Below are 27,364 nucleotides of genomic sequence, written 5' to 3' on the forward strand. Positions count from 1 at the left end.
GAATAAAACAATTACCTGAGAGGAGAGGAGATTAGCCAGATAGAGCAGGGCCCCAAAATGGTAGTGTGACTGACAATGTCCTAAGATGATAGCCCTGGCCCAACCCAGGCCGGATTCTTACTGGGCAAACAAAAGGATTCCAATGGGGTAAGTAGAAACCTAAACTCAGCAGCCCTCAGAAACCTTGTGATGTGAGTTTTTGTTCGTCAGGAAAGCCACTCTCTGACTTCTACACCTCAACAGTCAGCTGATGAGGGCAAAGGGCATCTGGTTCCCAATTAACCTGAGAGGTCGCAGGTGTCTGCTCAAAGACCACACCCTGCTGACTGTCATACAAAATCAGCTTGCTTTCTCTTCAAGCTACTCCTCTCTGCTCTAGCGACACAGCCCTGTAGTTTGTTCCCCCATAAACTTTTTCTGCCCTGACAGGTTCAGTGGTTCAGGACCGACTTGGGTGTCATTACTCAGGAGCCGTCCACCATGTTTCAGGACACAGGTCCCTGGCTTTCCGGGAGCTCTTTAGTTAAGCTAGGCTGGCTGCCATTGAGAACCGGGATCTGTTTATCGCCCAGCACTGGAATTGCAAGCAAGCACCACTACATCCTACTCTTCTACATGGGTGATAAGGATCAAACTCGGGTTCATGTGCTTCCAAGGACAGCATTTTTCTGACTGAGACATTCCCCAGTCCCCAGAAACTTTTATTTTTAAATCAAGTGAATATATTCCTAATTCAAAAATAATGAAATATTTTGATGCTTATTAATTTTAAAAAAGATTAAGTTGGGTGGAACTCTGAGACAGTTCACCCCAATACTGAGGGGACGTAAGAGGTGAGTGAACACCCACACAGCGGGACACCCAACTCTATAGGCCTCCACAATGGGACAAATCCCCGGCCCCTCCCGCAACTCCCTATGCTTTTCTAGCCAGACAACAGGGAGTTTCCAGCAGGTAGATTCCCCCAAAACCCAAACCCATCCAGAGGCTCATCCAAACTACTAGCCACACCTTGCCCCCAAACCCTCCTATCCTCCTGCAACCTTGGTGGAACTCTGAAACACAGCTTGCTCCAGTACTGAGGGGACATAAAAGGGGAGTGAACAGCCACACAGCGGGACACTCCACTCTATAGGACCTCCACAGTGGTCCCCACATGGGCACTATTAGGGGTGGCAGATCCTTTGGGAAGCAGGCCCCAGGGAGAGCCATGAGAGCCCATGGAGAGCATTGGACCCTGGAACTTCCTCCTCACTCACTGTGACTTCCTGGCCATAACTAGCCTTGTTATGCCAAGTCTTTTCTCTCTTGTTTTTCTGGCTCTCCACATGCCCAGAGACAAAACCAGCATTCACAGATTGGAACCTCTGAGTTGTGAGCAAAACCAAACCTGTTGTGGGATATTTGCACACCATGTGAAAGTGTATTGCTGCGATTTGTTTCATAACAAGCTAAATGGTCAATAGTTAGGCAGGAGAGATAGGTAGAATTTCTGGGTAGAAAAAAGCTGGGAAGAAGGCTGTTGGAGGAGGCCATTTGTTTGTTCTTGGCTGCTCAGCCCCAAAATAACCACACAGATACTGTATTATTAAGCTTTCTCAGGTTTTAAGTGGATTTTAATCAACCATGTTGGGCACCAATTTATTGTAAAGAGGCTGCTTATTGGTTCCTGGCTGCTCAGCCTGGAAATAACTACTCAAAAACTATACTCATACTTCTTAATTTAACTCAATTATAGTAATCTGTGTATCACCACATGGCTGTGGCTTACCGGCAAGATTTCAACTGGCATCTGTGTCTGGATGGCTACCTGGCTTCTCCCTGACTCTGCCTTCTTTCTCCCAGCATTCAGTTTAGTTTTCCCCACCTAGCTCTGTTCCCCTATAGCTTGCTATAGGCACAAAGCAGTTCCTTTATTAACCAATGATATTCACAACATACAGAGGGGAATCCTACATCACCAGGCAATGTCCAGTCAGATGCTGAGGAAGCAGGATGAGCAGGACAGAGTAAAGGTAACTAAGGCACATAAAAGAACATAGATTAAAAGATATGGATTAGTTTAAAGTATAAGAACTAGTTAGGAGCAAGCCTCAACTAAGGCCAAGCTTTCATTAATGATAAGTCTCCATGCCAGTTTTTGTGAGCTAGCAGCGCAAAGAAATACCCATCTCCACAAACCTTCTGGTTTAGCATTGATTACCTCAATTCATGTTGCAGAAATGGCAGATGAACCAACACAGTTAATAACCAAGGAGCACAATCTAATCCTGTCAGTGATTCAAAATTTACATAATCACACTCTTAAAAATGTTTCTTTTTAAGCATTCAGATATTTTGAAGGATATACTGGCCCATTTCCTATTGAGATAACAATATTCTGACTGGTGATTCATAAAGAATGGAGGTTGATTTTGTCTCATCATTCTGGGAGCTGGGGACCTAGAATCACAAGAGGTGTAGGGTGGGAACCTCAAGCTGCTTTATCTTGTGACAGATAGCAGAAAGGCCTGCGGGCACGAACAGAAGAGACAAAATTATCAAGGGCATCCTTGTCCTCCACAAACCTTCCTCGGGGACCAAGGCAGAGCAGTAGAAGCCAATTCTCACTCCAGGAGAGAGGCGCCAGCCCTCCTGACATATCTCATAAAGACTTTCTCTTGCAGTACTGCCATGGTGAGAAACTACATTTCAGTACTCATGCTGGTGGGAACAAAGCACATCCAAATCATAGCAAGGGACATGCCTAAATTTAGATAAAAATATAATTAAGTAAACAAATAATTTTTGGAGGATAAATAAATAAATAAAATTCTGTTATCCACCCCTAGGGGGGAAAAACTGTTGAACAATCATGGAAGAAACACATGAAGATTTGGAATAGAATTTATATTTTAAGGAATATGGAAAGATATTTACAAAGCCTACTTATTATTGCATTGATGACAATGATGATGGTGGTGGTGATGATGATTCAGTGCTAGAGATGAAACCTAGTGTCATGCATTCTAGCGAGAGCTCTACTACTGAGGTATACCAGCACCCACAATCCTTAAATTTTTATTTCTATCTTTTTTTACACTTATTAATTGTGTGTGTGGACAGACACTTGCCATGGGACACACGTGGGGGTCAAAGGACAAACTGTGGGAATCAGCTTTCTCCCTTCACTATGTGTGCTTTAACTGCTAAACCATCTTTGGCCCAACTCTACATTTTCAAAATGTAGAAAACAACACACACACTTTACTATAAAAGCAATTAGCTTTTATAAAAGCAATTAGCTTTTATTAGAGATTAATGATCTATAAAATTAAATTTATATGTGCATGGTAAGCCCTGGGTTCATCTTACATTAGGCAGGTTAACTTCTGGAGTAATAGATATTAAGAGGTTCTGTGGTTTACCTTACATTTAAAAACCTCCCAGCATGCTCCAAATGCCAAATGTCACCCTTAAGCCAATCTTGATTTTTAAAGTGATTCCTTCAGAAGATGTAGCTGTTGAGTAGAAATTCAACCAGATACTTGAAATTTATTTTTCCATTCAGCGTGGGACCCTTGATAACCTCATTTGCTTTTCATCCACCATCCTGACAGATTGCTGGGAGGACAATGTTAATCTGAAATTTAAATCGAATCCTTTCCATTTTTAGCCCTGAATTTGAATCCTGAATGATCATTAGCAATCAAGACAGAGGGCTAAGGTTCTCTAATTTTCAAGGTCTTTGTATCAAAATGGCACATCTCCTTAAGAACCATTTCTCTCTCCTAGCACCATCCACAGGGCCAATAAAAACTCCCAGGCAGCCTGAATGATCTCTGTTCTTGGCAAGAAATGACTAAGAATAATTCCTTGTGCTGTCATGGCTCCTAGCCCTTGTAGAAAAGGTGAATCCTGGGTAGGCAAATTGCCTTGTTTACTCTATGTGGACCCACGTGGATTTTTAGCAATAAATGGACATTGGTTGCAGGTTTTTGTGTCTTTCAAAAAAAAAATCAGGAGAAAGAAAGGATTTTGATTCTTTATTTTGTCCCTTGTTTGTCTTCTCTTTTTCCTCAGATGCAAAGTGAAAATTAGGTATGAAATTTAAAGAAGATTCTTACACACATGTCCACCCTTCTCCTGCAGCTGTGTTAGCTCAGCAATATGCAGTACGGCAGAACTATCACTGAAGAAATTTCTGATGTTCTATAGTTATGCTCTGTCACGAGTGATAAGAGTTCCCTTTGTGTTTATTTTCTTTTTTTTCTTTCTTTCTTTCTTTTCTTTTCTTTTTTTTTTTTTTTTTTTTTTTTGGTTTTTGGAACCAAAGGATTCTGAGAGAACAGGAAGAATTAGGACCCTGAGTACACACAATATGCCCTACTGCCCCAGTAATTATTGAACTTATGGACCTGATTTATGCACTTTCTGGCTGGGTCACAGAGAATTTGACTGCCCCTTGTCCCTGGATAATAGCAGCTAAACCCTTGTGGTTTCCCAAGTGACAGAAGTAGATTTGCTATGATTCAATCAATAATGCCTACCTAAGGAGAACTTAAAAACACTCTAGGGACTAAAGTTATGACTTAGTTGGTTTGCAAGCAAGTAAGTACCTAACTTCAAATCCCCGGCACTGTATTAAAAGCCTGCATGGTAGTATGATTATTGTAGCAGCGGTCAGGGGCAGAAGGGCTCTGGAGTTCACTGACCATGTAGCTTAGTCTAATTGGTGAGCTGTAAGCCAATGAGAGAAGGTGTCTCAAAGGATGTGCGCAGCATTCCTGAGGATAACACCTACATAGAGCTGTCATCCGACCTCCTCATGCATGTGCACACACAAATATTTATTTAAAAAACAACTCTGATACTTATTAGATTATTCAGAGCTCTTTGATTATTGTCACATTTCAATACCAGAGTAGACCATGTCACCCCTTTCCCTCCACGTCATCAATAAAATACACAATCACCTAAAGCATCAACATATACTAAGCACCACTGATAACTGATTTGGGCATTACCACAATCCTGTGAGCCAAGCAAAGTTAGTGCTTTTCTTTCTCACAGAAAATAAATTGAGCCTTAGGATTTGTAGTTTGTCCAAAGCATCCTGGTATGGTGGGTATCAGGATCTGAACTTCAGTTGTCTGTCTCTATTACTTGAGCCCCTGAACTCTTTGCTTTTGGAAAGTAACATTGTCAATTACACTTTGCAGCTAGTAGTACTCTCAGTTTTTGTATCACAAGAAGCAGCTCCCTGGAGAATTTGGATGCAAAGAAATGCCAGGAGAGTTGTGGAAAGGGAAGCCGAAAGAGACAGTGGTAAAGGGTGAACAGATTAGCCTGCCCAGCGTAGCTGCTTCACATAGTCAGATAGGGGTGAAGGATGTGTCAGATGTGTCAAATCCTATCAGTTCATGGCTAAGACTGGCTAAGAGCGTACCCTGCAACTCCTGGCCTCTGCTGCCCAGTGCTTGTGTATGTCACAGAAGGATTTTTCAGAACCTGACAGGTTATGGGTAGACAGTGATAGATCCTGTCACTCGTTCCCTGTAATTAAAGTTTGAATAACACAGAAACTATGCCCCTGCAGGATCTATTGCTGTAGTGACACATTAAACTTAATTAAAATTAAAGCTGAAAAGCAATTTTGCTTTAGTTCCATTACCCACATTTCAAGTTCTCAGCTCAGGGACTTGTGGTCGTGGGATACAAAACTAGACAATGTTACAGCTAGAGAACACTCTCATAGCTCAGAAGAGTTCACTGTGTCTGTTAGTTTAGTTTATCCAACAACATAGGGCCATTCGGTGGAATGTGTCCAAAAAGTCACTTGAAAAAATTTTATAACTATTTTTACTTTCACAATAAGTGAACCATTTATGAACCATCTGTGAACAGGGTGGTCACCATATTATTTATTATTAATATTATGTGTGTATCTGTGGTATACATGTGGATTTGTGGGTATGCATGAGCCTATTTGGTTATGTGTGAATGTATGTGCCTGTGTGGGTATGTGTGAATGCATGTACCTGTATGAGCATGTGGGTATGCATGTTCCTGTGTGGGCAGTAAAGAAGTTGCTTATTGTTTACTTAGGTAATATTATATTCTTCTGGAGTCTTTGATGGAGTTGAAGAATAGATATATAGTTATAGTTTTCCTTGAATATGATAAAAGATAAAGTAGATATAAATATTATATTATAACTAATTCTTGCTTGATACCTGTCTTGTTATATATAATTTTACTATGTTAATGTTAAAACCTTCCTTTTTTATTTAAACAAAAAAAAGAGGTGATATGGGATTTCCCTTTATATGCTGTTAATACAATTGGTTAATTAATAAAGACAACTGGCTTGACCTCATAGGGCAAAAGAATAGAGGTAGGCAGGGAAAACTAAACTGAATGCCCGGAGGATAAAGGCAGAGTCATAGAGAAGCCATGTAGCCCCACCAGAGACTGACACCAGAACTTTAGCTGGGAAGCCACAGCCATGTGGCGATACCCAGATTAATAGATATAGGTTAAATTAATATGTAAGAGTTAGCCAATAAAAAGCTAGAGCTAATGGGCAAAGCAGTGATTTAATTAATACAGTTTCTGTGTGATTATTTTGTGGCTAAGCAGCCAGGAACAAACTAGCAGCCTTCCTCCTACAGTTTGGAGTCCATTTGTCCCAAGTGATGAGAAAAGACAAGGAGCTTCATATTACTTGGGCTTTCCTCATCTTATTCCCTGTCACTGTGTAATGTATTCCATGACATGAACATGGCTTGGAGATAGTAGTCAAGGGGAAATCTGGCTTTTAGTGATTGCACACATAGTGTTCGGTCACAATAACCACTGTCTTTACTCAACCTCACTACTACACATGGGTCATGTTTAGGCACAAGAAGCTTTTTCTTAAATGAAAACATATCTTTAAACAGTATCATCTGATGGAGGAAGGTTATTGGTTAAAAAAAAAATAAAGAAACTGCTTGGCTGGCCCTCATAGGTTAGAACACAGGTGGGTGGAGAAAACAGAACAGAATGCTGGGAGGAAGAGGAAGTGAGCTCAGACTCCACAGCTCTCCTCTCGGGGGCAGACGCCTCAGAGAGACGCCATGCTCCCCGTGCCTGGGCAGACACATGCAATGAAGCTCCGACCCAGGATGGACGTAGGCTAGAATCTTCCCGGTAAGCGCACCTAGCTGTGCTACATAGAATATTAGAAATGGGCTAGTCCAGGTGCGAGAGTTAGCCTAGAAGAGGCTAGATAGAAATGGGCCAAGCAGTGATTAAAAGAATACAGTGTCTGTGTAATTATTTCGGAGCATAAGCTAGCCAGGCGGCTGGGGCGCTGGGAACGCAGCTCCGCCGCTCCTATTACTACAAAAATCATCTTCCCCTCCTCCTACTCCTTCCAGGTCTTTTTCACTTTCCCATGTGCCCAACTCTATGTTTTTTCTTTCCTTTTGAAAAGCAAACAATCAGCAGTCATGATCTAGCTGCAGAGGAAGCAAGATGTGACTGCCTCCCCCAAAAAAGTACCAAGACACATGGCTAACTCAGACAAGAATTATGGGCTAATGTAAGTTATAAAAATTAGTTAATAAGAAGCCTAGGTAATGGGCCAATCAGTTTATAACTAATGTAGACCTCTGAATGATTTCTTTGGGGCTAAATGGCTGTGGGACCTGGTGGGATAGAAAACCTCAGGCAACAGAATGGTATCCACGTGGGGCTCAAACCCATGACCCTGATATTAAGAGTCTCATGCTCTACAGACTGAGCTAGCTGAGCTTTAATCATAGCAATATTGCTTGCCAAATTAAAGACTCATGTGGTCAGAAAAAGAGATATACAGTAAAGATAGATTCAGATGAAGAAAACCTCTGAATGGCTTACAGTGTGTTTAAAAATACATGTAGGCTTGGTAGAAAATAAAGAAAAAAGGATAAAGTTCTTAAAATAAAGATGGAGAGTAGTTGGGTGTGGTAGCACATGCCTTTATGCGCAATACTTGGGAGGCAGAGGCAGGCCGACCTCTGTGAGTTCAAGGTGTGGTGGCACATGTCTTTAACCCCAACACTTGGAAGGCAGAGACAGACCAATCTCTGTGAGTTCAAGGACAGCCTGGTCTACAAAGTGAGTTCCAGAACAAAGATACATAGAAAAACCCTGTCTCAAAAAGCCAATAAAAATAAAAGAAATAGAGTTTAAAATAAAGCCATGTAAAGATGGGAAACACACACAGAATCTTGACACTATATGTTATTATGTTTTCTTTGAATTGTTTGAATGCTGAGGAAGGAGCAACAGCTGCTAAAAGATATTTGTTTATAAATGCTGCTGAATTAATCCAAGATAGGTATTTTGAAAATACCTTGACTTCAAAATTGAAGTCAAAAAGTATGTTGCTTTGGAGAAGATGTTTTGCTTTTGTTTCCACAGGAAATGAGAGGCTGTGAATTCATTCTGAGTTAAGAAAAATCAGGTTTGATCAAGGAATACCATCTGAGAAATCTCTGGTAGGAAAGAATGGCCCAGATGTCTGAGTTCTATATCCATAACAGACACAAGACTGCTTCCAGAGATGATCAAGCCTCACAGGATACTCCAGTCATGACTTGATCATAATTTTAAATTTTCTTTAGGTCCCATAAGATTATCAGTGCCCCCAATCAGCAAGAAGTAGCTGAGATAAACTATGCCCACATTCAAAAAAAAAAAAAAAAGAGAGAGACTATGGATATTTTCCTTTGTTTAGAATGTTGGTTACAAGTTGTTATGGATAATGATCAGGAGAAAAGCTAAACAAAGAATATTAGATTCAGAATTCTTGTTCATTAAAAAAGGAGGTGGGGCAATGCTGTGGGACAATGGTTTTACCCTATAAACATTTGTTTCTTGTACTTGTTTAATAAAATGCTGATTGGCCAGTAGCCAAGCAGGACAATGACAACAGGAGAATTCTGGGAAGAGGATTCTGCAGTCTCCAGTCGTGACCCAGCCACAGAGGAAGCAAGATGTGGCTGCCTTGCAAAAACGGTACCAAGCCACTTGGCAAACTCAGACACAAATTATGGACTCATGTAAGTTATAAAAATTACTTAATAAGAAGCCTGAGCTAATGGGCCAATCAGTTTATAACTTTAAAAAAAGGAATATCAAACAATCACCCAAGAAATTCACATACAAAAAATCAGAAACCAAAATATACTAGCAAAAGATCGATAAGGCAAAAAAGTACCCAAACACAATATGAAACAAAAAGTCTATATAAATATCATTCAGTTCATTTTGTGTTTGTCATCTACTGCTGGGCATGTGGCCTACCCTAAAATGTGGTTAATATACTCAGTGAGAGTCCATTGACGTCAACTAAGTTTTTTCTTTGCAAGTGGGTGTCAATTAAAGACAGCTTCTTGGCTAGGGGTGGAAGTCCATGTGTATTAATGCTGGCACCGCATCCACCATGAGTCTGAGGCACAAAAAAATTAACCAAAGGCCTCCAGTTCCCCAGATCTGTGCAGAGATTCAAGTTCAGGAATACTCCCTCTTTGAAGTGCTGCAAGGAGGCCAAGGTTTCCTTATCCAGAGGTCTTCCCAGTCAGAATATTCTCTAAGATGGAAAAACACTTAACGTTTTTTTTAGGGCTCTGGATTTTGCTTTAAAACACCAAAAACATACATAATCATTTCTAGTTTCTATGTTATGACTTTGCTCCCTGGGAGCAATAAGCCCAGAGTCCATCCTGGAGAGAGGGGACAGTGAAAAGGGGTATGGATACAATGACCCAGACACACACTGTAATGTCTTCATGTATCAGTGCTCACACTGCCTACCTGAATGCCCTAGTAGCCCCTCTTTGTGTTGACCGAATTTAGCTAGCGAGGGATTTCCATACCCAAGTTCGTTTTTGAATGTCCATGCTCTCTTTGGCCCACTTCACCCCAGAAGTTCTGACCTCACACCCAGGCTAACATCAACAAGAGAGCATTGCCCAATCATAACGGCTGTGACCCACTTAGCCTCTGGTATGGAAGATGGGTACCTGCATCTTTTGTTTGGTTTTTTTTTTTTTTTGGTTCCCTGGAGATGGGCATGACTCCAACTCTCATGTGCCTATCCCTTCCTGTGTTTCTACATTTCATTTTCCAGCCTAGCTCTGTGCTTTTCAAATTGCTCTCTTCACGGCATATATGAAAATAAAAATACAGCATGATGGCCTAAATGACATCTAAATGCCTGACATCTCTAGAAATCTGGAAGAGCTGAAACTGCAGAAACAATAGAGTCCAGTTCTTGAAATGGTCCCAGATTAGAGATGCCCAGATACCTGACCTCAGATGCTCCTTGGAAATCTCCTCTTCTTTCTCACCCTGAGGAGTTTCTGCAGGCAGGAGATTGCTACAGAGTGAGCCTTTGCAGGTATGCACAGCACTGTAGGTACAGGGTGACAAGAAAACAGGTGGGAGGGAGTCCTCACATTTTACCTGGCTAACTAAGTTTAGACACCTCTCCGTCTACATAGACATCTGGCTCTGTACATATGACATCGGGAGAATTTTCTTCAGAGCAGAGTCACCCAGGAATTCTGCCTGCGTCTCTGCTTAAAATGTTAACTCGGTATGTGTCTTGGTAAGTTTTTATTGTCAGCTTGACACAACCTAGAGTCACCTCAGAAGAGGGAACCTCAATTGGAAAATTACCTCTATCCGTAAGAGGTTATCTGGGTTGATGACTGACGTGCAGGAATCAAGCCCGCTGTGGGCGGTGCCTTTCCTCGGCAGTTGGGCCTAGGATATATAGGAAAGTCAACTGAGCATTCGCCGGTGGACAAGTGGGTAAGCAGCCTTCTCCCTCTTCAGGTTCCTGCTTGAGTTTCTGTCTTGACAACCCTCAGTTCTAAATTGTGACCTGGAAGTAAAAGTCAAGCAAACCCCTTCTTCCCTTAAGTAGCTTTTCGTCCCAGTGTTTTATCAGAGTAACAGAAAGAAAAGTGAACCATATCCTTTGCCAGCCTACAGTGTGTCGAAGAGCTCAGCACACAGACATAAAGATGAACAGACACAGTTGTCATCCCATTAGAGCTCCTGGCTTTTACTGCTCTGAAAAGGCTTTATTGCATGCTATCATTAAATACAGCTCATTTTATTTGCTGTACCAACACAGTAAACGTTTATCTCCAGCTCAATGGGCTAAAAATTCACTGCACAATCATAAGTCTTGAGCTCAGTGCTCTATACCCACATAAAAGTCAGGTATGGCAGTAAACACCTATAGTTCCAGCAACAGAAGTCGGGGCATGTAAACTCCATATTACATCCAGACAAAAGAGCAAGCTCTGGCTCTAGCGAGAGATCCCATCTCATAAATAAATTTAAAAGGTCGATAACTAAATAAGGTGGGAAGTGGCAGAGAAGCAAAAGTGGATGTGTGCACACATGAGCACAACTGTACACACATGTATACAAACACGCACGCACACACCATACATAGACATTCAATCATTTTTAAATATATTTTATTTTTCTAGTTTTGTGTAAAGACACTTCGCACTCCTGAAAGCCTTTGTTCATCTAGAAAGTGAAAGGATTTTACCAGATCATCTGTGTGGCTCCCCTTATGCTGCTAATGCAGCAGGAGATAGAGTGCACCAGTGATTAGTATAAATTTCTATAGCATTAAAGTCAGATTAGGAAGAAGGCTGTGCTGGCTCAGCCTTTAATCCCTGCATTCCAAAGACCTAGCAAAAGGATTGCTGCAAATTCAAGACTAGCCTGTGTTGCAGAGTAAAATCTAGGCCAGCCTGGGCAACCAAGGGAGACCCTATTTCAAAAAACTAAAACTAAAAACTGACAAAATCATATTTCTAAAGCAAGGGCTTGAATTGATACATGTGACACAAAAAAAGTGGTCCAACCCAACTACGTCTTCCCTAAGTAGCAGGTAAAACATAGTAGATCCTGTGATAGCCTATTTGACAGTCATTGGAAGAAAGGAGATTCTAATATGCTTGACAACATAGATGGAGCTTCTGGAAATTATTCTAAGTGAAGTACTAGGGATGTGAACATAGCTCAGTTGGTGAAGATTTTCTCTAGCAAATGTGAAGCCTTGGCACCAGTTCCCAGCATCACATAATTCAGGCATGGTGGTATAGTCTAAAATCACACCGCTGGGAAGGTGGAGGCAGGAGATTCAAAAGAACAAGGCTAGATAGTGAGTCTGGTGATGCGGGAATGTCATATATCAATCTGTTGATTTCATTGGTTAAGTAATAAAGAAACTGCTTGGCCTCATAGCTTAGAACATAGGTGGGTGTAGTAAACAGAAGAAAATGCTGGGAGGAAGAGGAAGTGAGCTCAGACTCGAAAGCTCTGCTCTCTGAAGCACACGCGATGAAGCTCAGACCCAGGACGGACATAAGCTAGAATCTTTCCGGTAAGCGCACCTTGGGGTGCTACACACATTATTAGAAATGGGCTAGTCCAGGTGCGAGAGTTAGCTGAGAAGAGGCTAGATATAATGGGCCAAGCAGTGTTTAAAAGAACACAGTTTGTGTGTTGTTATTTCTGGTGTAAAGCTAGCCGTGCGGGAGCTGGGTGGGACGAAAAGCAGGCCCACAGTTCCTACTACAGTCTGGGGCCAGCCTAGGCTATATAAGACCCTGTGATAGTTTTAATAAGAATGGCCCTCATAGGCTCATATCTTTGAATGCTTAGTCACCAGGAAGTAGCACTATTTGAAAGGATTAGAAGGGCTAGGACATGTGGCCTTGTTGGAGGAAGTGTGACAGTGCAGGTAGGCTTTTGAAAGGCCCAGTCTCTCTCATGTTCCCTACTATGATGACAATGGACTAAACATCTGAAACTGTAAGCCAGCCCCCAATTAAATGCTTCCTTTTATAAAAGTTGCTTTGGATACAGTGTCTTTGTCACATTGAACTATTGAACAGTGACTAGGGCAGAAAGTATCTCAAAAAAGAAAAAGAAAAAAGCAGCTAGACACACCGTAATAGATGTATGATTCTAGTTATATCGAAATCTAGATCAGTAAAATTCAATCATGAACCCACTACAGTTGTGTTTACTCACATAAGACTGCACAGACTTAATCCTATCAGTGTTCATCATGCATAGATGAGGACCTCATGAGGCCTTGTCCTTATTATTTTCACTGGGTTTTAGGGAAATGGATATCATTGCCTTAAGCAGTGTAGCAACCAACCAGTTGCCCATGTTTCAGTAAATTAAACCCCTCCTCCTGCTAGCAATCATGATTAAATTCTGTGGGTCACACAAAAAAATATAGGAGGGTTCTTGTTGCAAGAAGAATTTCAGAATGGTGTAAAAGAGGGTAATGGGGTTAAAATAGTCCACATAAGTACTTACCTGAATAATTTTTTTTAATTAAAATTTCATAGGAACAGGAAGTCTAATCCTTGCTCCCAAAGGCTATGAATTAGGAGCTATGGTCAATGAACAGAGTTTTTAGTTACAAGGTCTTTGAAAAATGGACAGTGATGCTTTCAGAGTGATGTAAATTTACCTCAAAGGGTTAAAACAGTAATTTCATGTTTTACATATTTTTCCACAGAGAAAAACAACTTTATAATCAGGTTTCTATGTACACTTTATACACGTAGGTTTATAAAACTATAAGGACAGTTATAGGGCTCACCCCAATCCAACTGAACCACAATATTTTGGGGAAAAGCATTGGGAGTCAATAGTCAATGTTTTCATGAAGAGTCCACAGCTGACTCATATGAGATGAGCCAGAAGATCCATTTTTAAAAAGAAATTTCTGTATTCAATAGGAAGAGCAGCATGGGTCAACAGAAACCTCACACCCCTCAGGAGCAACTCTTCCCCCTGCAAGAGACAGCCTCTGCACACTCCCACACAAGAAACTCAGGGAAAGGAACTAAATCCTGTCCTGGAGCAACTGCTGCTGTCCTGAGACACTAAGGTTCTCAACCTTCCTAATGCTGTGACCCTTTAAAACAGTTCCTCATATTGTGGTGACGCCCAACCATCAAATTATTTTCATTGTTTCTTCATAGCTATATTTTATTACTGTTATGAATCAAAATGTAGATATCTGTTTTCCAGTGGTCTTAGGTGACACCTGTGAAAGAGTCGACTCCCAAAGGGGTAAAGACCTACAGGTGGAGAACCACTGCGCTAAGTGCTTCTGCAGCAGTGAATAGAACTTGGTACCCAGGATAAAACATTCTGGTGGCAAGAGCCTACCACAGGACAAATTCTCTTCACACACTTAGGTCATGTTATTTTAGATATGTTGTCGTTGAACCATCTGTCTCTGCTGTTTCTCCAGGTAGGGTTTTTCCAGAGTACTTCTGATTTGCATAATGTTCCACTCATTGGTTAATTCACACACTGTTCTAACACGTGTTTGTTGTGGCACACGGCCTTGTGTTCGTTTCTTCTCTATGTAATGTTATGAAGTATTAATTCGGTGTCATTTGGTGAGGATATTTTGGAAGTTTATTGGCAATAATAATGGCCTTTAAATCGGTTAGATTAGAATTCAAAGCCATGCTACAAAATTTTATATGAATCTTCTCTGTAAGTTATATGACTTTTACCCATAAAATGGAAACAGCATGACAGAAAGGCTCTACCGATCTCTGCTCCTGTAACAATGCAGGACACTCTCGAGACCTGAACCTTTGCTGAGGCTATTTTTAAACAGAATAAATCAAAACGGAAGTTAATTATCTTTATTACAAACAACATGAGATATTTTAGGTTTAAAATTTAGTTCATAAATTGTACATTACTTTTAAATATTGGCATATTTATCCTGTTGGTTTTAAGGACTCATATATATGTACACATATGTATTATATATATATTAGTGAAATATATTCGTCATTTGTTTTATGTAATCATATTTTGTCATTTTAATTAATTTTCCATTTAAACATTTAATTCAATTAAATAGCTTATTTGTTTTATAGGTGATATGAGCATTGTCTTAACACAATGTGTTCATTAATGCCTTTTCTTGACACTAATTTTGAGCAGTGGTCTTAGCTCTCCCAGTTATGAATTTCCATTTCCCTGTTCCTACTCTACTTCCCATACTAGAAATCGACTCCCTTTTGTTCCTTTACATGGCCTGTATCTTTATTATAACTATAGGATATGTTTTATTGTCCAGCAGCTAAAGTCATCCTGTAAAATATTTCAGCCTCTTTTTCCCCCAACTGAACACTAGAAAGTAAAACATATTAACTTTATTTGGAATTTATAAATGAATTTTGAAAGAACTGACAGCCACAAACAGCAGTTTGACGTTATGTCTCTACCAAGAGCTGGGAAGATATTTGCTCTGCTGCCAAGCCCTGAGTTTTGATCATAAAATACTCAGAAGCAGGAACTAGACAAATATGACGGGAAGGCCAAGTGACCCAGGTGTTTGTGACTGAAAAGTCATGAAAGACTGAAAGACCCTACTCAGGGCTGCTCTCCTTCGTTATTTTATTTTATTTATTTATTTATTTTTTGTTTTTCGAGAGAGGGTTTCTCTGTGGCTTTGGAGCCTGTCCTGGAACTAGCTCTGTAGACCAGGCTGGTCTCGAACTCACAGAGATCCGCCTGCCTCTGCCTCCCGAGTGCTGGGATTAAAGGCGTGCACCACCATCGCCCAGCTCTCCTTCGTTATTTTAATTAAACCTCCCAGGTTGTGTTTTGATAAACATGAGAATATAAAATGTAAGGGCGAGTCTGACAATTGAATTCAATCCCTCGACCCCATGCAAAGGTGGAAGGAGAGAAACACATCACGAAACCACCCTGTGAGTCCACAGCATACTGTGACATGTGCTCACTGCCCCCCCCCCAGGTACACATTCAATAATAAATAAATAAAATTAGGTAAGTATTCTTGTGCTCACTTTTTTCCCTCTTCCTCGGTTTCACACAAGTGGTAAATTATAGATCCCTTTGAAAAGATCTGCTGGAGAAAAGGATCGAAGACCGAAGCCAAACAATCAAAAATTCCAATCATACAGCTGAGGCATCATAAACATTTTTGCGTGGGGGCTGGGAACTGAGCCCCATGTCTTGGGCAGATTATGCAGAAGGACTTCTGTTGAGTTAGCTCACCGAACACCTTCAACCGCAGACTCTTGTGTGTACAAAATCGGCCAGTTCCTATGGCTCATGGGCCACCTCAATGAGTGTGGCTAGCTTTGTAGTCGCTGATGTTTTTCTGGCAAAAATTGATGGGGGAAAATGAAATATTATTCCTGTAAGAGTTTAGGGCTTTAAAAAAAATCTACACTTTGAAAAATGACTGAAAATTGATACTTGTATTAACGCCAGAAGAAATTAAACTCTTCTAGCACATGTGACTTTTACTTCAAGAAAGAATCCTTTCTGTAGTCTTCTGACTTTGCTTGCCTAAATAACCTTTTGAAAGCACTAAACACTCTCTCAATCAGTAGCACTCCCAAGCCCAGGCCGATCTACAAACAGCTCATAAATCCAAGCCACACTGTCTACCATGTAGCTTCCGTTCCAGAAGCTTTGAGGTCTACGCGTATAGACCACACCTTCCCCAGCTCCTTCACTGCTTAAAGTGCATCTATCATCACATTCCAAACCAAGACTTCTGTGACTTCCCAGATGCTAGAGGGAAATTCAGGAGCCTGGTGTTTTCTAGCGTTATTACCCATCCCAACGAGACCTGCTTCTCTGGCAGCGGGCATCTTATGTATCTCCGTACATCTGCTTACCCTGAACTGGGTTATCTGCAGCAAACATCCTGATAACTGAAGTAAGAAAGGAATTCTCGTTGACTCTTCCAGGGTGCAGGCCTTGGATATTGGTCCAAGTAGATAAGGTGGTGGGTGACCAGCACACAGATGCTGTCACCTCAAATGCTACCAAGACTGCTACCCAACACAACGGCCTAGACGCTGGACAATATGACAGCTATGGCTTGGCTTAGTTCTTCTCCATGGCTCGTTTTGTTCTGTTCAGAAAGTTAGAAGCTCTTTGTAAGGTAGGATGAGGGAATGTTCCAGAAGAGGACACGTTCTACAAGCAAAGCTCTTAGAAACTTTCTTGTCTCAGCTTTTAGACTGAAGGAAAATGAAAAATGGAAACAGAAAAAAAAGGCAAGATCTTTTAATATTTTACTAAAATATTAAAAACTGCTCCTTTGTGGTTAATACTTTGTATTATATTACAAATTCTAAGTCATGCTCACAGCAGACTATGTTATTATCTTCCTTGGAGTTTAGTAAAAATTTATTAAATAAAATTCCCTTCTATATAGGCTGCCTTTCCTTAAATTTTACCTCTTTGTGGCTTTAGTTAGAAGGTCCCGTCCCTTTAATATTTAATATAAATTTATTTCATGGAAGTAAAACTTAATAGAATTAGAGTTGTTAGCTGGTGTGCTCATACATGGTACTAATTTTTCTTTTTTCTTTTCTTGCTATTGTGTGAAGTAAGTATTTAGAGCGAGTACTTGCCCTCATCTTTTGACATATTTTCAAGGTTTCAGAAAGTTAACCTGAAGCTCCTTGATAACATTTTTTTTCTCATTGGGTGTAGTTCTTTTTCTAAGGTAACAGTGTTAAATTGCCTAGGTAGCAATAATATTTGACTTAATTTTCAGAAAAAAAACAAAATAAAAACTACCAGTTTGTCTGGGCTCGTTATTTAATAATTGTTGTGTTTTTATCAGAAGAAGAATTAGAGTAAATTCTTACCAACTTAAAATACCTATGCTTCCAAACATTGTTTTTCTTTCCTTTCTCCTATCGATGGTTGCCTGCAAACAGTCCAATATTGGTATTTAGAGATTGTTTTTCTCTCCCTCTCCTTTCTTACTTTTTTATTTTATTTTTTCTAACTCTTACTCTTTGCAAGGAAGCCAGAAGTGTGACAGAAAGGTGTGATTTTTAATTTACACCAGCGGCTTGCAAATAATGACTTTTCACACCCCGCGATTGCTGCTTAGCCTGGGGGAGGAGCTCTGTGGCTACTGTTTGCTGAAGCAAATTAGATCCACTGCTGGGATTCAGAAGGTGTGCTTCTGTATTTAACCCTTGTTTTCAGTTTTTCTAGTGCGTGTTTGTGGATACTTAGGAGTATGTGGCCTGTTACTTTGAAGTTTCTTGTTTTCTAGGAAATTGCTTTTGAAGTCTGTTCTTATTCAGACTGTCCTGAATGAAGGGTACATCTTTTTTCTTCCCACCGTTCTTAGTCTGACAACACACACACAAGCAAAAATGTTTCTTTTTAAAACTTCCAGCAATAAAGGTTAAACATATAAACAAATACATTTGTGTTTTATTTGTTTTTATAATTCCAATTCCACCAATGGAACTTTTTCTCGCTCTCTTTATAAAATAGTATCATACAGCGAAATGATAAATCATCTAGAATAAAAGTCAACACTGAAAGTAACGATGAAAGTTTAACATATTTTAGGATTGCTTTTAGCTTCTATCAGTTCGTTAGAAGTCCCCTGGGTTGAATTATAAAGGCAGGAAAGACCCTTCCTCCAGAAAATAGGAAAACAATGGAAGTTGATAGGGTAGGATGGTAGCATGAAAAGTCAGTGAGTAGTTAAGAATGTACCTGGCAAAGTTTGTGCTTGCTTCTTTCCCTTCGACACTAACGTTTCAAATATTTCCTAGTATTGAATCTTCCCAGCCAATTTTAAAAAATTATACTAGTTACTTTTCCAGTTATAGTGGTGTTTGGTACCATTTGGGAATGTAATAGAATATGTGAGAGCAATACTGGAAGGATGGGAGAATGATATTTGAAGTCACTTTTCCCCAGAGAAAACTGGCAGGGACATCTATCTGCTAATCCAAAGCTGCCAGGGTGGTGGGAAGCCCCCGCTTCTAGCTGGGAGAAGAAGGGGTTAAACCATCCTGGTTTATTCATATCTCTCAGTCAGGCTTCTATCTGATCCCATCCTCCCTTTCTCCCCTGCCCACCCCTCTGTAAATGTCAACCACTTCCTGATGATTTCACACCTTTCTGTTCTTTGTGAAGAAACCTGGGTGTTAATGGTAAAGGATTGGGTGCCATTGTATGCGCGGGCTGCCTGTGAGTTAAACTGAGGGATGCCTGTGGAATTAAAGTGGGAGCCGGTGAAGACATGAGAGTAGGCAATAGGCTAAAAAGCCATATTTAAAGCAAGTATTTGTTTTATTAGCAACTTCTAAGTGTGCATTGTAAAAAAGGAAAAAAAAACTAATCTTTTTAAGAGCTAAATATTGAAAAAAAGTGTAGCAGAGTAGAAAGGTGACTAACAAGAAAAGAAATCAAGGAACAACAATAAGGAAGGAAGGAAGGAAGGAAGGAAGGAAGGAAGGAAGGAAGGAAAGAAGGTCATCCTCACCTTTCATTCCACAGGTGTACTGACAAGAACCCGGCAATGGAAGCGTGGTCAGTGGATGAGGTCTGCAAGTGGTTGGTGGAGAAAAAGTTAGGTGAGCTAGTCCCCAGATTTCAAGGTGAGTCCTTTATTCTTCCAGTGAATTTGATTTGGGTCCTGCAGTTGCGCAGGTGCCCTCTGTCGTGAAGGCTGCTTTTGTTACCTAGTGTCTGCCTGTGGTGGAAAAGGAGCTGTTTGGGTGAAGAACTTTGTCTCCCTTCTACAGACTGGGGCAGTTTACCTACCATGATCTGAAGAGAAGCGATGTCTAGACGATTGCAAACTCTTGGGAGTTACTTTTGATACAGACATTGTGCGTTTCTTTTTCTTATGGAATCCCATGTGTTTTATACTGTGGGGGATGTGCCAATATTAAACATCAACTAGGAGGTATTATAAAAACAGCCTCCCCCAAAAACCTTCTATTTCTTTTGGCTGTTGAAATCGGCCTGGAAAAGGCGTTAATGTGCATACAAAAAGTTTTTATATCGGGACTCTGTGTTCTGGTAATTTTTTAGTAGGAGACATGAAGTCAAAGCTATGCACTCTAATATCAGAACTCTAACAGACAAGGCTATTGCAAGTTTAGATGATCCTTTAAATACTAGAAAACTCGTTTTCTCTCTTTTTCCATGCCCATGTTTTACTGGGAAGTGATATGAAAGCTAATTTTCTTTTTCCCAGAGGAAGAAGTCAGTGGAGCTGCACTCCTGGCTCTTAATGACCGGATGATCCAGCAACTAGTCAAGAAAATTGGACACCAGGCTGTTCTGCTGGACTTCATTAAAAAATACAAGCAGAGCAATCAATGGCTGAAGCCCACTGGAGGTCCCAGAGAGACATCCCTGTTGACCCTGGCACAAGCTACCCCCGAGTGAGTACACGGGTGAACAGGCTTGGTTTTCGTTCCCTGTTTCTGCATGGCTTCTGCCTCGTGGCAAGCAATCAAAGCTCTTTCAAAACTGTGGCCAATTTTCAGCTAGATGGTGTGCACAGTGTTTCTTCTATTGGACTGATGCTTATGAAGAATTGGGTCAGGATCTGTTGTTTTTCTTTCCACTGGTCTTTAAACACTCACTGGGGTTGTTAGGGCAATGCTGCAGGCAGGAAGTTCCTTCAGGAGCTCTTGCAGAGCCAACAGTAAAAATGCATGTTAAGTTTTGGAAAGGGGGACGAGATGCAGTAACCAGGCAACCACCAGGACCTGTGGCTATGCACTTGCCTTGTCCCAAGCTGTTTCTTCATTTGTGTGTTTATTTGCTTAGGTCTTTCTTTGGTATACAATTTATACTCTCTTCTTTAGGACCTTCACAATAGAATTTGCTCACCCCTTTGCCACAATTGAGCTTCATGACTCTTTTGGAGTTAGTCATAAAATATGGAACACTGTGACAGAACACTGGAGAAAATGTGCAGAAAATTCATGATGTCAGATAAAATCTCGAAGGGTGGAGGGTGGCTTTGCTTGTTTTCCAATCTGACTTTTCAACCTAAAGGAATGATAACAAGATTTATCAATTAAAATGTTCATTTCAAAAATCTATGCTACAAGATGCTCTCAGGCACTCTGGTTTCGTGTTTCAATGTTTAAGGCTTACCAAGACTTTTAAGGCTAAATATTTCCTATTGACCAATCACTGTTCATTAAAAACAAAAAAGTAAGATGGGTATCATTTTATTTTTACCTTTCCTGAAATTAGTCCTGTAATTATAAATACTTCTCTTTTTCTTGATAAGGAATATAATGTTAGAGGGACTTGGCTTAAGTAATTTAATTTCTAGAGTATTTAGATATTTGGGACAGGTAGCCGTGAAGGGTTAGTCTTATATTGGGCTGAGGAGTAGGACATGGTTGATTTGTAACTCTAGTCCTTGAGAGGCTGAGACAGAAGGGTTCTTGTGAGTTTGAGACTGATTTAAGCTAGAGTTAGATGTTGTCTTTTTAAAAAGTAATAATAATAATAATTATTATAAATGAGATCAACCTGGAAATTCTGCAAGTGACATATCTGAAGGATTTCTTCCAAACATGGTTGAGGCATGGTCTTGGGTCTGTGACTTTGCAGAATTCCCATTGTACAATTGTAATTCTCTCTAGCAAAAGGGAGTCGTGAAGTTCAAAGAGATTGCAATGTTTCCCAGCACTTTGGCATGGCTAGAACTTTTGAACTGGAAGTCCCTCCCCATTGACTGGAATCCTGATCTTTCCTTGGGCACAGCTCAAAGGAAAACCGGCAGCCTTTGAGTCTTACACTTACACTGCTCTGTGGCACACTGGAGCTGGTTGGACTGCCAAGAGCTCTGGGCTTCATCCCTGCATTTACCACTGGCTTGAATTGATTTTGTTCCTGTGTCAGAGATCTTGTGTCTTCATCGACATACTGAAATTGCACTTTTTACTGCTTAAATTTGCACTGAGACATCATAATCTCGTGGCAAATCTTCGCTCCCTTTAACCAGAATGCTAGTTTCAAGTGTAACCAAGGCTGAGCAGACTGGCAGCAGAGATTTATGAATGTGAGTTTATTACTCTATCCCAGCGAGTTCCCAGCTTCCTTTAAGGATTTGTATAGTCTTATGTTTTGGTGAAAGTGTTCTTGTGTGAAATCACAAGTTGCCTGTTGGTTATATTTGCCAAGCACATTGTACTTAAAGAATATGTTGTCACTTGAGGACAATGATAAAGCAGATATGAATATACGCCATGGAGTCAAACATTTGTAAAAATGCTTAATAAAGACCAGAAACTTGATGCAGCCCTATAGTTACAAAACTAAACGTGATTTCCAATCCCTGCTATATTTGCTACTCATCTGATCTTGGGCATTTATTTGACTTTTTGCTACTTTATTTTGAGCCTGTTCAACTGTAAGATGAAATACAGAATAAATGATTCTTTTGATCTATTCTTAAAAGTCTATGAAACAGTTAAATCAGAGAGAGCAAATGGGTTTTAAACTTGATTAAAATTCCATTCAGTGGTTCCCTGGTAAAGTGTTTTGCAAAGAAACATCTGAAGAGGATGCATCCTATTCATAACTGCACAGATAACAGAAATGTCTTGCCTGCAGTTGCTTTTCGATTGTTGTTTTCATTGGATCTGGTAGAGAAATCAGTGAATGGGAAACTGGAGGAAATAGGTGCAGATTCTGACACACAGAACTAAACCTGTGGCTGTGAGCAAGTTTCCTTCCATTCTGGGCTTCTGGGTTTCCTCACTTAGGAGTGATGGAGTGAAGTTCTAAGAGGAAAAGATTTTATGATAATAAAAAAAAAAATCCCTTGAAAATAGTAGGGAGTTGCAGAGAGGCCAAACACAGCTAAGCATTTGTTTTTACTGCAAGAATATTTATAGAGAAATACAGACTCTGCTATCACCATCACTTCGTAAAGGAAAGTCTTATCTTAACACGGTTTAAAACCGTGCCACATCGGGTGCTGAGGAGATGGCTGAGTTATAACTGCTTGCTATGTAAGCATGAAGACACACGCTCACTACACAGTGCCCTCATGAAAGGGCAGGTATCATGACAGACAATTGCAACCTAGCACTGGGGAAGCGGGGAAAGGCTGATACCTGGGGCCACTGTCCAGCCAGCCTAGAGTAACCAGCAGGTCCCAATTCACAATAAAACAAGGTTGAAGGCTCCTGAGAAATGACAACTGAGGTTGGCTTCTAATGTACACACACACACACATACACACACAAAGCCTAGAGTAACCAGCAGGTCCCAATTCACAATAAAACAAGGTTGAAGGCTCCTGAGAAATGACAACTGAGGTTGGCTTCTAATGTACACACACACACACACATACACACACAAAGCCTAGAGTAACCAGCAGGTCCCAATTCACAATAAAACAAGGCTGAAGGCTCCTGAGAAATGACAACTGAGGTTGGCTTCTAATGTACACACACACACACACACACACACACACACACACACACACCCTTTGCCGGACTCATGAAGGCAGTAAGGTAAACTGGCAGCAGTCTGCTCCATAAAGAAGTCACTGTGTGAGGTGATGATGCATGGGGTCTTCTTTGCAATTAATGTTCTGAGCCATGAGCCGCATGTGCTCTTGGATAAGGATGAAGATGAGCTGAGTCTTCCCTTTCAAACACAATGAGATCAGTGGTCGATGCTCCTGTTTAACACCCCATGTCAATCATACAGCTCTACCACTTTACTACAGGCATGAAGAGAACTCCAGTCCCACCAGCTATGGGGACCAGACATCTTTGTATCCAGTGGAAAACCTTGATAATGGGCTCATTGACCAAAGAGTATTGAAGCAGAGGTGAGATGCCAACTTTATAATATTTTAAAGCCAAGTGGTATTTGTCTTTGTTTATAAAATTTCATGTGTTTAGATACACTAAATCTAAATTTTTATTAAATCTTTTTCATTGTCCTAAAAGGCAAGCTTTTAACAAGGAATGGAGATATTGGATAAAATATCAAGGTTGAATTGACAAAGGAGTTTTGATGATTCTATACGTTTCTTTCAAGTGTTTATCCTTTGATGGGAAAAAGGATGTTCCTCCATCATAATCTATCCAGGGTAAATTTGTAGATAATGTCCGAGAGATCTTGAATTGAGTTAAAACAAAAAAATCTTTGGTTTTGCCTTGAATTTTGGAGGCTGCTTTAACTTGACTATTCCAGAGGGAGGCACTGTTCTCATAAGCAGTTCGTTAAATTTCCTAGTGATATTTCAGTATCTGGGTTCTATTGCACCAAAGGAGGGGGAACAAAAAACTATGGACCTAGAGAATCACATGTCAGAATCCAGTGCTCAGACAAAACTGATGAGGTGGTAGCAGATAAGAGGTGCCTCCGCATCCTCCTCTAGCTTCTTACAGTCACCCAGTCCAGTGGTCCATTCATCCACTGTGAATGGTAAGGATCCCTGCACAATAATATTTCAGAGTTCCTGCAGAGCGGGCCTTGCATTCACCATGCATGGTGGAAGTCCTTGCAGAGTAAAGCATTTCAGGAGGTCCGTTCAGCTACCATGCATGGTAGGAGTCCCTGCAGAGTGAAGCATTTTTCAGGTATGGGAGAAATATCCATAGCAACCAAGCAGGACTATAGTCCTTTGTGGTGTGTGTGTGGTGTGTGTGTGTGTGTGTGTGTGTGTGTGTGTGTGTGTGTGTGTTTATAACCCCTTTACATTATCATTATATAGTCTCCCTGGCACAGCCCACAAAGAAAGGAGATTTTGCTTTCTCTTTTAATGAATGAGTAAAACTGAGAGTTGGGGAAGTCAAGGGATTTCTAGACAGTTTCCCGACAGCCTCTGGATTACAGCTCAGCCGCCTTTATTCCATGGCTCCTTTGGGGATGGTGGACTAGAAGATGGAAAGGAGAGCTGTGCTCATTGGTACAGGCTTTTAATAAATAGCAGCTACCCGAGAGGCTGAAGGGGTCACCCTGGGCAGCTTAGTGAAACCCATTTCAAAATGAAACAAAAGTCTAGATATACTACAGCTAGGTACAACGAACAGGAGAGGCAGAAAAACAGTCCCTTGGGAATTCGTGGTTCAAGAATGGTTCAGAAAATGCAAATCCGTTTTCAAGGAAGCTGCATTCCCACCTTTCTTCCCACGGTGCAGATTGATTCCTGAAGCTTTCCTTGGCTGTGTCTCCAGGTACACCGAGTGAGTTATGAGTCTCCAAATGCCCTCTCTAACACTGCTAGTCTGCTGCTGCCACTATAGAAGTGGGAGGAGAGCCATGGGTGAGGGTTATGGCCAGTGGTATCTACCTCCTTACCATGGTCCCCAATCCTCTGTTGGAAAACACGGATAATGATCCTCATATTTACCGTTCTCTATCACACCTACCAAGTGGAAGAAATACTGCTTTAGAAGTTAAGAGAGATGGAAAGGCTTAGGAAACAGAACATATTTGCCCATAGCCGTTCACCTCAAAGTATCTCCTAAGCTCTGGGTTTCTGTATTAGATCACCTATTACCCATCCATCTGGAAAAGGACCTCAAATTACACACACACACACACACACACACATACATACACACACAACACGTGCACACACACACATATATATGACTCAAAAACATGAATCAGTCTCTCCTACCTTCAAGCACATGTGAGCTTAAGAAACAAAAATTTATGAAAACTAAAGACAAAATAGGCTTATTGTAAGAAAAACAACTCATATTCTGAGGCAGAATCTTTAAGCTCCCCTGGCTCCAAGGGTCTGGTTCTGGACCCCTTTCTTTTGTTCTTCCTTCCTTGCCTGCCTTGGGTAGAAGGCCACTTGGTCACTTGTTCATTTCCCCACCACCCAGACCCGAAATAACCACATGGAAACTGTTAATTAAATCATTACTTGACCTATTAGCTCTAACTTCTTATCGGCTAGCTCTTACATATTAATTTCACCCATTTCTATTAATCTGTGTATCGTCACAAGGCTGTGGCTTATGGGGTAAAGTTGTGAAGTCTATCTCCAGTGGGGCCCCATGGTTTCTCCCTGACTCTGCCTCCTTTCATCCAGCATTCAGTTTAGCTTTCCCCTCCTAGCTCTACTCTACCCTATCAGGCCAAGCCAGTTTCTTTATGAACCAATGGTATTCACGGAATATGGAGGGCAATCCCACATCACTGCCTGCTTCTTTCCTTTGCTAATGATGGATGCCCTGCTCCCTCCATACTGCCTCACCCAGAACCAACTCTATAGAAAATCTTTCGATAATAGCTCAGATCCCCAATGTCAACAGTCCCAGTCATTCATTACTGCTTTGTTCTTGTATCTGGGGAAGGGAAACTCACAGGCCATGTGTGGTCAAATACCTTCTTCTAAGCAACTGGTTCTGAGACAAGTTAAGATCACAGTGGTCCTATAGATTGAAGAATAGAGATCTCATCACCTCATGTTTGATCTCTTTCCAGCCATGTAAACTAAAATAATTAAAGGCATCCTCCATCTTTTTCTTCTGTCTCTCTGCTATTCTATCCATTTGATAGTTATGCATCAAGGGCCTCTTGTTTCTTTTTCCATTATGCTGCATGGTCCCCTTGCCTGCCTTCCTAAAGCCTGCCCACCCTTTAAAACTAGTCAGCCTCCAGTGACACCCAGACCGGATCATTCAGGTTCAGTCCGTCTAGAAACAGTGCCTTCTTTGTAATTCTTGTTCTGCTTACAAAGGTGGACAATAACCTTAGTTTATTAAAGTCTATTCCCTCCTCCGACGATAAACACCTCGGAGACAATGACCACATCCTGTTATTTTATAGAGTGAATTTATCTCAGCCTCTGGCACCTCAAAATCCAATCAGGCTTCCAAACCTGAGCTGATGAATGTGAACCAAAAAAAGACAATATACTTTGGGGAGACAGGATATGTATTTGAGTAGCAGCAATTTCCTTTTAGACCTTTTGAGACATTCCATAGCAAATGTGGTGATCTTACAAACACAGCTTCAAGTATTTCCCATTTACTCAGAACAGGCAATAAATTTGAAGCTGTTGCCCACTAGACTTTCATGAAACCAACTGCTTTCAAGAATGAGTGGCGGAGCAAGTGCTGGTTTCAGGGTTCAGTCCCTTTCTACTTGCCTCCCCCAAATTGTTTCTGTAATTATTTGGAATGAAAACACCACCTGATACCCATAGGGACTTGATGGGAGACACATCTATGGACCTGACACGTGTCACCAGGTCACACGAAGGCAGTTGAGGATCTTTGGGATATTTGTTTCCTGACAGTGGAAACAAATAAGCTTTCCATGCAGGCTATTTGTAGAGAAAAATGAAAAAACAGGTTTCTAGAGGCTGCAAACTCACCTAACTCTAGTTGTAGTCAACGTCTCTGGAAAAGTCTTTGGTTGCAGACATTTGTCCCGGGGTTTGAAACACCATGGCACTCTGGAGCAGGGGACTTTTCTTGGGTGATGGGTGCTTGTTACT

The 27,364-nt window shown here is 40.8% G+C and overlaps 1 protein-coding gene across 2 annotated transcripts in view; it reads left to right on the forward strand.

Annotated features, from left to right (window-relative positions):
* Window positions 1–19,423: 19,423 nt before the first annotated feature.
* Samd3 (sterile alpha motif domain containing 3) overlaps window positions 19,424–27,364 on the forward strand; it is a 39,706-nt gene continuing 31,765 nt past the window's right edge. Inside the window, exons 1-3 of one of the 2 annotated variants that reach the window (XM_041655058.1) lie at window positions 19,424–19,502; window positions 20,108–20,297; window positions 23,621–23,725. In XM_041655058.1, coding sequence (XP_041510992.1) covers window positions 19,424–19,502; window positions 20,108–20,297; window positions 23,621–23,725 — 374 coding nt within the window. Of the gene's footprint in view, window positions 19,503–20,107; window positions 20,298–23,613; window positions 23,726–27,364 lie in introns of both variants that reach the window. The other variant, XM_041655057.1, reaches the window with a different exon arrangement.

Source organism: Microtus oregoni, unplaced genomic scaffold (assembly GCF_018167655.1).
Source record: "Microtus oregoni isolate MIOR12 unplaced genomic scaffold, Mior012 000006F_ref0000085, whole genome shotgun sequence".
NCBI lineage: Eukaryota > Metazoa > Chordata > Mammalia > Rodentia > Cricetidae > Microtus > Microtus oregoni.